Below are 10,083 nucleotides of genomic sequence, written 5' to 3'. Positions count from 1 at the left end.
GAAGGCGCGACCACGCGCCGTGGAGAAAAAGGGATGGGACGGAGGGGTATTTAGGAGGAGGACAAAGGAGTGGAAGTGGGATGGAAAAGGGCTGGCAGGAAGGCAGGCAGACACATACTGGAGGAGGTTCAGGAGGTGGCCAGATGACCGGGAGGAGCCACAGAGGAGACAGGAGGATCAATGGAGGAACAGACGGAGGGAGGAGCCAGGGTGATGACAGAAAGGAACCGGAGCAGGAGGAGGAGCCAGGCGGGACCCAGGCCACAGCCATGATGGCGGCCCACGGTGGAGCCGACGGAGGGAGGAAGGGCTGGCGACTCCAGGGGACCGACCGACGGCGGCGGAGCAGGTGGAGGAGGAGCCCGAGGCAGAGACGGAGAGCCGATGAGCCAGGGTGACACCAAGGATCCGGAGGGCCAAGGATCACTCCTCCAGCAGATGGCACCGGCGACCGAGGCGGGGACCCGGAAGGCCGCGGTGGAGCCGGAGCGACAGAGGACCGCTGTGGAGCCGGAGGGAAGGAGGAGCCTGACAGAGCCAGAGGGACGAGGCGCAGCCAGAGGAGTGGAGTCCCGAGGCGGCAGATGGTCGACGACTGACCAAGGCGGAGCCGGAGGGACGATGGAGCCCGGCGGAGCTGGTGGACTGATGGGCCATGGTGGAGACGAGGGAGCTAGGAGCCATGGTGGAGCCGCTGGGTCGACGGACCGAGGCGGAGTCAGGAACTTGGAGGCTGGAGGAGGAGATGAGGGGTCCTCCAGCCACGACGCCGATGGAGACTGTCAGATCCGTGGCGATCCCACCGCATAGATGGTGGGCTGAGGGTAAGCAGAGGGGCTGCCAGGAAGCAGCGTTGGCAGAGCTGATGCAGGGATGACAGGAGGAGGCAGGAGAGGGAGGGTGGGAATTTGTCAGTGTCCACGCTTTCTGGGAAGGTGTGTGCTGCCCATACACACCCGTTCGCCACTCCCAATAGCGGGAGTGCGGCGGACAGGGAAACGACCTCCGTGGTCAAGACGGTACAGACAGAAGATGGCGGGAGAAGACGAGACATGTCCACATATAAATCCATATCAAAGTTTATTAAATCCCCAGAGTCCTTCTGTAGCTCACCCTCAACGGTGGTTCAGTGGGCGTGGCTCTTCACCCAGCCTTCGCGCTCCTTTGTTTCATCCACCGGCGCATGCTCTCGCACCTGGTCAGACTTCATATGAGGCTCTGGCTCCGGGGCGATCCTCAGCTCTGTCGCTGTCTTTGGCGATGGCTCGTTGGTCGCGGCAGGCTCTGGCTCTCCGTCTCCGGTGGGCTCAGGCTTTGGCTCCGCGCAGCGGGGTGATGGTGTGCTGGGCTCTGGGTCTGAAGTGGGACTGGTGTCGTCGTCCGCGATGCCTACAGTCAGCGGTGATCCACAGGACACTAGCACCCACTCCACAAAGGCGGCGAAATTCCCCCGAGGACCATCTCCGGACAACCTCCGCTCTGCACTCGTCGTTCAGGCTGGTCTTGTAGAAAGTGCAGTGGCAGTAGTCCAGGGGGTGGGTAAGGTTGGCGATTTCCACGAATAGTCTCGTATGATCCTCGAGGGAAAGGTACTAAACGTACTTAAGTATTGAAAGTAAAAGTACAAGTAAATGCAAAATGTAAAAGAAGCAAATAAATATAAAAAATGTTCATACACAGCTTGAGTAGCAAGACTGTTCAGTTTTAACTTTTTCTTGTATTTTGCATATTTGGGTAAGAATAAGAAGCACTTCATCCGGTACTTATTGTCTTTCATTCCAACATGAGAAAACATTTCTGGAATCTGCATCTGAAATAGCATTTAGATGTATTTACACAGTTTAATGTATCTCAGAGGGGACATGGATGCATTTAACCTGCAGTTACAGATGGATAAATAATCTTTTGTTTTTAACATAAAACGTTGAATACTGATATTTGAAATGAATGATTTAAAACATGAAAAAAAAAATAGTCAAAATGTGAAATTAAAATCGCCAGTAGGTGGCAGCAAGTGACTGTTAATTAGTGAGTCATTGAGATTCAACCGATTCATTCAAATGACTGATTTATTCAGGAACAAAGCATTGCTGCCACACACATATTTTTTTTCCCACTCAATTATGTCGTAATAACGAGATGTTATGTCATTTTAACGACATCTTTTCTCGTAATAACAAGATGTTTTCTCATTAAAACGACACCTTTTCTCGTAAAAACGAGATGTTATGTCGTAAAAACAATATAATTATCTCGTTAAAATGACATCTTTTCTCGTAATAACGAGATGTTTTCTCTTTAAAACGACATCTTTTCTCATAATAACGAGATGTTATGTCGTAAAAACGATATAATTATCTCGTTTAAACGACATCTTTTCTCGTTAAAACGACATATTTTTCTCGTAATAACGACATATTATGTCATAAAAACGATATGTTTTCCTGTTAATATAGATATATGGTAGGCTATATGTGAGCGATTTCTAATAGGATAATAATAATAATAATAGCCTAATAATAGCCTAATAATAATAATAATTATTATTATTTCGTTCTGGTTTAAAACAGGCAAACGAAAATTAAGCTAGATTTTTCTTAGGCCTATCGTGGGTAAACAAATTAGCTTGTGCTTTAATATTTGTTTCACATGCGTGGGCAGCTTTGATACTTTAGTCTGATTATATATTAATTATGTATTAGTGATTATATATTATTAAATTATACCTTTAGCTGAATCAAGCCGCGCATCGCGTTCTTCTTCTGGGTATACAGATGAGCTCAGACGGGAAAGACTGTACAGTACCTCTTGTTGGGTTTAGGCTCGATGAAATAAATAAACACAAATTTGTTTTCGATTGGGGAAAGACTGTACAGTACCTCTTGTTGGGTTTAGGCTATACGAATTAAATAAACACAAATTTGTTTTCGATTGTTTTATTTAAGTAGACCTTTAGACATAACCTGTTATTTTACAAAAGCAATTTGTAACGTTTTGTTGTTATTGTGGAAGTATAGAAAATAAAGCAGACATTTCTTTCCTCCGTTATCACAATGTAGCCTAAGGGATCGCGCCGGTGCCGCCGAACTGAGAAGAGCAGTGTTGTGCTTTATATGAGATGTATATTTACAAGAAATATAGCCTATACAACAGCCAGATAGTTTGAAGAAACGTTATTGTGACTAATTTGCAGAGCGGTACATGAGATGAACTCTTATTCTGTGTGATGGGATAGGCAGTAAAGACAGGCTGAGAGAAAAGTGGCGTTTTTAGGGCCGCCCACGCACAAATAGCAAGCTCATTTTTTAACCCACTAACAAAAAATACGTATTAGCCTATTAGAAAATCTCTTTATTTCTTTTTGTTCGTATTTCGATTTGTTGGTAAATCAAACTTCAGTCATTCAAATAAAGAAATATTAAGCCCAGAGTCGATTATTCAAAAATAACTGTTTTGATCTGATCATAGCCTAAACAGTCGCTTAGCTCGCTCCCATATAGCCTACCATATATCTATAATAACGGGAAAACATATCGTTTTTATGACATATGTCGTTATTACGAGAAAAAAATGTCGTTTTAACCAGAAAAGATGTTGTTTTAACGAGATAATTATAGTTTTAATGAGATAATTATATTGTTTTTACCACATAACGTCTCGTTATAACGAGAAAAGATGTTGTTTTTAACAAGAAAACATCTCGTTATTACGAGAAAAGATGTTGTTTTAACGAGAAAACATCTCGTTATTACGAGAAAAGATGTCGTTTTAACGACATAACATCTCGTTATTACGACATAATTGAGTGGAAAAAATAATATGTGTGTGGCAGCAATGTGTCACTGTATGTTAATGAGTGAATCACTGAATCATTTATTCAACCGATTCGTTCAAAAAGCTGATTCATTCAATTCATTCAAGTAAACACCATTGCTCAAAGACGCAAAACAGTGCTGTGATCTTTGTTTGGAACTATTTTCATTGGCAAAATTGAGCAAAAACAGGCAATATTGCGTTGCGTCTAAAATGTAAGTCACTTATTGCTAACTTTATTGAACTTGTATAAAATTATTATTAATTTGTTATGCTGATATCTGCAGAAAAACTGTACTCGTGTGATATATTGTTAACTATATTAAATTATATAAATATAAAAAGTATACAGAAGCATTTTGCCATCTACAATTTAGACTGCCTTGAATTTTGAGTTTTAATAGAATAATAAATCACGTGCGTGCACTCTCTGTGTGTGATTTGGTGATATACTTGATAATGTCAGATCGAACATCCTTACAACAACACTTACCATATTATCGCAGAAGATATACTGTATATCGCACACCCCAGACTTGACTTGAGTGAAAAAAATGAATCATCCGCGGTTGTGCGTGCACTTGTTTGCACATGAGCAATGGTGTTTTTTAAGAGTCTAACTAGCAGACACCAGACCACTGATTCGTCAAACCTGCTTTCCTGCAGTCCATGTTCTTCTGACTTCTGACTGTTTTGTAGTAAGTAACGAATATTCTTCGGGGAAATGTATCGGAGTAAAAGTATACATTTTAATTAGGAAATGTAGTGGAGTAAAAGTAAAAGTTGGCTGAAATATTAAAACTCAAGTAACAGATACTCCCAAAAAATACTTAAGTACTGTAACAAAGTATTATTACTTCGTTACATTACATCACTGGGTTTTAGTCAAATTTCGTCATGCTGTATAATGGTTTAACTGATCAAAATTATGTTTGCTCAAAAGTATAATCTTAATGATTGTTGTCATTTGAGAAATTTACTTTTGCATTTCAGGTATTGCACTTTCTCCAGTATGCACAAATCAATAGAATGTGGACTCATATGGTGTATTTTACCTCATCTAGTGTACTGCTTTATTATAGGCTTTTTATTATATAAATTAATACCAAATACTGCAATGCAATCTCTCTGTCTACACTATGAAAACTGCTAAAACAAACGAAAAATATTATAACAGTGTAATTCCACTAATTCCAAATGGCAATAGCCTATTTCTCTATTAAAACAACAGCGGTTGAGTAAGTGCATTCATTCAGCAACCACAATCGCAAACAATACAGTCGAGATCTCTTGACAGAACACAGACCGGCTGAATGACACTTTCATTTAGATCGCTAAACTCCAGCTTGTTTGTCGTTCTTTTCAGGTCATCGGCGGCGGTGTTCTGACGATCTGTGCTACCCGCTCAGATTGTGCTACCTCCTATTAAAAAGATGGGTAGCACAAATCGATAGCGAAAAATGCTACCTATCATATTGTGCTACAAGCATCTTATTTATGTGTTTTGAGGCTTTTTTTATTGTCCATACCTACCCCTACCCTAAACCTACCCGTCCACACCTACCCTTACCCTAAACTTACCCTTAAAACAATGCAAATATATTTTTGGTAGCACAACCTGATAGGTAGCATGTTTCGTCGGTACAGCGGCGCTTGAAGCGAGCGCGTACGGATGTTTGCCAGATTGCTTAAAATAAGCAAAACACCGGGCAGAAAATGTATGCTTGTAACAGCGAAGCTCTTGATATCTGGCAACCGCACTCATGAAAGCTCGCGTAGTAGAGGCGTGTAGAGTAGTGTGCAATAACATTTTGTCTCCTTTTTGACGAAAATAAAAAGAGGTTTTTGGTAAAGTTTTTATCTTTTTTTTAATACATTTTAGTCTCCTCTTATTTCGTCGACGAAATTGTTTGTTGATATAGTCTTAGTTATCGTTTATTGACCTTATTGTCATCTCGTCTTCGTCTCGTCATGGGAAAAAAGCTCGTCAACGAACATTTTTCGTCATAGTCTTCGTTAACAAAATTAACACTTAGCTTGGACCCAGAACATTTTTTTTATTATAATATAATACTTTATTATATCTTGCAGATATATTATGCTACATGCAGATGAATGTGTAGTACAGGAATTTAATATAATATTGATATGAGCTCAGACAGCACACTATCACAACACCAAGGTCATGAGTTTGATTCCCAGGGAATGCATGAACTGATACGGAATTAACATTTTGAATGCGAAATTAGAAAAGACTTTCTTGATCTGGTAAACTCTAATCTCATTGGCTGACTTTTGGCAGTAAGAGTGCCTCTTGATATCTGGCAACCGCACTCATGAAAGCTCACGTAGTAGAGGCGTGTAGAGCAGTCTGCAATAACATTTTGTCTCCTTTTTTGGACGAAAATAAAAAGAGGTTTTTGGTAAAGTTTTTATCTTTTTTTTAATACATTTTAGTCTCCTCTTATTTCGTCGACGAAATTGTTTGTTGATATAGTCTTAGTTATCGTTTATTGACCTTATTGTCATCTCGTCTTCGTCTCGTCATGGGAAAAAAGCTCGTCAACGAACATTTTTCGTCATAGTCTTCGTTAACAAAATTAACACTTAGCTTGGACCCAGAACATTTTTTTTATTATAATATAATACTTTATTATATCTTGCAGATATATTATGCTACATGCAGATGAATGTGTAGTACAGGAATTTAATATTATATTGATATGAGCTCAGACAGCACACTATCACAACACCAAGGTCATGAGTTTGATTCCCAGGGAATGCATGAACTGATACGGAATTAACATTTTGAATGCGAAATTAGAAAAGACTTTCTTGATCTGGTAAGCTCTAATCTCATTGGCTGACTTTTGGCAGTAAGAGTGCACCCATGTTTGCTTTACAAGTATGCGTTTATGGGCCAGAACAAGTTGCAGTGTGGACAAGACTACTGTATGATTCTGAGCCCAGTTGTCCAATAATGTCCTTTTCTCTTTCCGATATAGAACTGGCTGCCGTGTAGGGTACATAACAGGAGAAGAAGTTGCTGCAGGATGAAAACATGGCTGCACCCCTTCTTGCACCGCCAGGACCTGACAGCTTCAAATACTTTACCAGGGAATCTCTGTGTGAAATCGAGAAGCGCATTGCTGAGGAGAAAGCCAAGCCGCCACCTAAACCAGACAGCAGCTACCGCGACGATGACGACGAGAACAAGCCCAAGCCTAACGGTGACCTGGAGGTGGGCAAGAGTCTGCCCTTCATCTATGGGGACATCCCTCCTGGAATGGTGGCAACACCATTGGAGGATCTCGATCACTTCTACATGAATAAGAAAGTGAGTGTGTCATGTCTATTCATAAGTCCTGAAAAGCTGGCCTTCACACGTTATCTTCTAAGCAGTGCACTATGGATCGTTATAGAAGTGGAGAAAATTGTGTTTTTCCCCAACTTTTCCAGGTCATTTATTGTTATTCTCTTATATGTGAAACCTCTGGTGGTGACATGCAGCTGTTGGATTTACTTGGTAAACATGACAATGTGAATAACATCCTTCAGTAATCCACTATAGTGCAGAAGAATTTGTTTGTGGCTTATGTATGTTGTAGATTGTGTGTGAGATGATGCTTAAAAAAGGTTTGTAGAGGAGGTCTGCAGTGGTCTGCTGAAGCTTTACAGTTCCATCTGACAGACTTGTTTTAATTGTTCCAGTAATAATCCTTTAGAAATGAACCGCCAAAAGAAACGCTCCAGTCCATTTGGTGAAATCAGTATTTGGTAGTCTTTAGTGTTGCTATGTGTATGTGAAGATAGAAAAAATATGAGAACAAAAGCGAGAACTACTTCTCTAAAATATATTCCACATCTAACCAAAATGTAGACTCCCCTTCAAAAGTTTGGGTTCGGTAAGATTTTTTAAAGCGATTTCATTGTAAAAGAAGTCCATTATGCTGACCAAAACTGCATTTATTTGATCAAAAATACAGTAAAACTGTAATATTTTGAAATTTGATTACAATTTAAAACAAATTCTGTTATAATTCTGTTTTGTTTTAATTAATTGTGTTTTAATATAATTTAAAATGTAATTTATTGCTGTGATGGCAAAGCTGAATTTTAAGCAGCAATTACTCCAGGTTTCAGTGTCACATGATCCTGTTTAATATGCTGATTTAGTACTCAAAAAAACATTTTCATTGTTAAAAAACAGTTGTGCCTTAATACCCTTTTTCAGGATTTTTTTTGTTGTTGAATAGAAACTTCAAATGTTTAAAATATTATGTAACATTAAAAATGTTTTTACTGTCACTTAAAATAATTGTTTTATTCAGCAAAAGTATTTAAATGTTTAAACATTAGTGTAGATCCATGTTATGGACAGAATTTGCTGGGTCCAGACAGAGCTCACAATTAATGGTTAATCTATTGCATTTTGCCTAATATTATAACATCATGCTGTGTGTTTACTAGTATTTCTGAACTGTATGCCGACCTCTGACTATTTTGATTTCCAAGAACTGGCTTTTATCATTTATGAGTGAAGCCTCCAAGCCAAAAGTATGAGACCACATTAAAAATCTGGAGCTCAAAATTTAAACCTGGAAACGTTTTAGGTGTTTGAAATTTAAAACAAGTAGTAATTGTCATGATGTAACATGAATATGATTTTTTTTAACTCTAAACCTCCACTGAAGCTCAAGACGCTCTTTTGGATCATTCACAAAAACGTGCTAAAGGTTCTACACAGTCTTGTGGAGTAAAAACCAAATACCACAACATTTTATAATCGCAAATTTTTCAACCTTTCATTTAAAATACTGTGCAGTTAGTATGTGGTGAAAAATGCTGTGAATATAATAAAAGTGCAGCATTTTGTGCTCTAAGACTTTTTAATGAATGCACAGTTTCTTGATATGTTACCAGTCATAAAACAGTAGCTTGTTTTTTATGTTAAAAATAAGCAATATCAGATGCAAGCTATTCCTCAAACAGATTTTCAGGAGTGAGTTGTTGTTATGAGATGTAGCCTACGGGTGGAAGATGAGGTCATCTTTTCTGTCTGAGTCGTAATGGAGCCCAGCAGGCTCAGATCTGCGTTCCTGTTTGGCTCAGCGCTAAATGCAGTGGTGAGACTTTAGCCGTGTCTGCCACACTGGACTTCACTAAATAATGCACAGACTCGTTTGTGTGTTAATGTGTGCATGTGTTGAAGCGTTTCCCTGCCTCCCTCTCTTGCTCTCTCCCTCCGTCTCATTCCTCTGCCTCCCTCTCATGCAGCACACACTGTCTGTTATGTAACCGCCTGCTCCATGCATGCACAGGAAGGAGATTTCAGTCTCCCGATGAAAACCTCATGGAGGAGCGTTTGTGAAATGTGGTGTTAAGGAACGTAATTGTGTTCTGAACCGAATTCATTTTTATTGTAAACATCGCTCACATTAGACTGTATATTAGAATTTTTAAATATTTAGATGCATCACGTTTATATGCACATGCCGTATTGTAGTACGTAATGTCGAACTATCCTGCAGTCTCGAGGATTTAATGGCTCTTTGATTGTAAGCTTTGCTAGCATTGGGATCAGATCTCCCCGTATCCCATTGTCCTTTTGTTTCCACACGCTAGGCTCGACTTGCAGCCTGCAGCAGTAGTGAAACCTGATTCTTGAGGCTCAGGGCAGCTCTCTTCATAGTGTAAAACCAGCTGAGAAATGGGAGCTGGCAGCTTTTAAATCCAGACCCGTGACACTATCAGAAGCAATTAGCCTAGGAAGCTTTGCTACAGGAGCAGCTGATGAACCCCGAGTCCTCCAGCACAAATGATTCAAGGAGATGGTTATACAGTGCAGTATGTTGAAAACAAATCAGTTGTGAGATTGAGAGGCTTAACAGGATTTACCCAAGTAGGACATGTTGGATCTACATTCTTCTGGTTCTTGAACAACGTTGATTTATATTTATGCATTTATAAAAATTATTTTTAGATAAAAAAATATTTAGAACAGTAGTATTTGTTTATTTTTTCTTTGATTTGTTTCTGAAATGTGGGCTGTCCTGCAGCTTTTGATGTGGATGGTTGATTTGCTGCTAGAGCCTACTGCTGCCCTAAAAAGAAGAAAAATAAAGACTGACATCTTTTTTCAAACAGTTATTTAATTTTAGTTATATAATTCATATACATATAATTTCATATAATTTATTTATATAATTTCATATACATAATTTGATTTAATAATAACCCAATTTGAAGCAAAAACAGAATGTTCTGACT

General features: G+C 39.5%; 1 protein-coding gene across 1 annotated transcript in view; it reads left to right on the top strand.

Annotated features, from left to right (window-relative positions):
- LOC107745459 (sodium channel protein type 8 subunit alpha-like) overlaps nucleotides 1-10,083 on the top strand; it is a 71,455-nt gene that overhangs the window by 5,126 nt on the left and 56,246 nt on the right. The window contains exon 2 of the mRNA XM_016559342.1: nucleotides 6,819-7,150. Coding sequence (XP_016414828.1) covers nucleotides 6,875-7,150 — 276 coding nt within the window. The 5' untranslated portion in view covers nucleotides 6,819-6,874. The remainder of the gene's footprint in view (nucleotides 1-6,818; nucleotides 7,151-10,083) is intronic.

The sequence above is a fragment of the Sinocyclocheilus rhinocerous genome, unplaced genomic scaffold (genome assembly GCF_001515625.1).
Source record: "Sinocyclocheilus rhinocerous isolate Xijiao unplaced genomic scaffold, SAMN03320098_v1.1 scaffold2754, whole genome shotgun sequence".
NCBI classification, from domain to species: domain Eukaryota; kingdom Metazoa; phylum Chordata; class Actinopteri; order Cypriniformes; family Cyprinidae; genus Sinocyclocheilus; species Sinocyclocheilus rhinocerous.
Note: the sequence above shows the minus strand (reverse complement) of the source record. Positions and strands in the feature narration are given on the sequence as shown.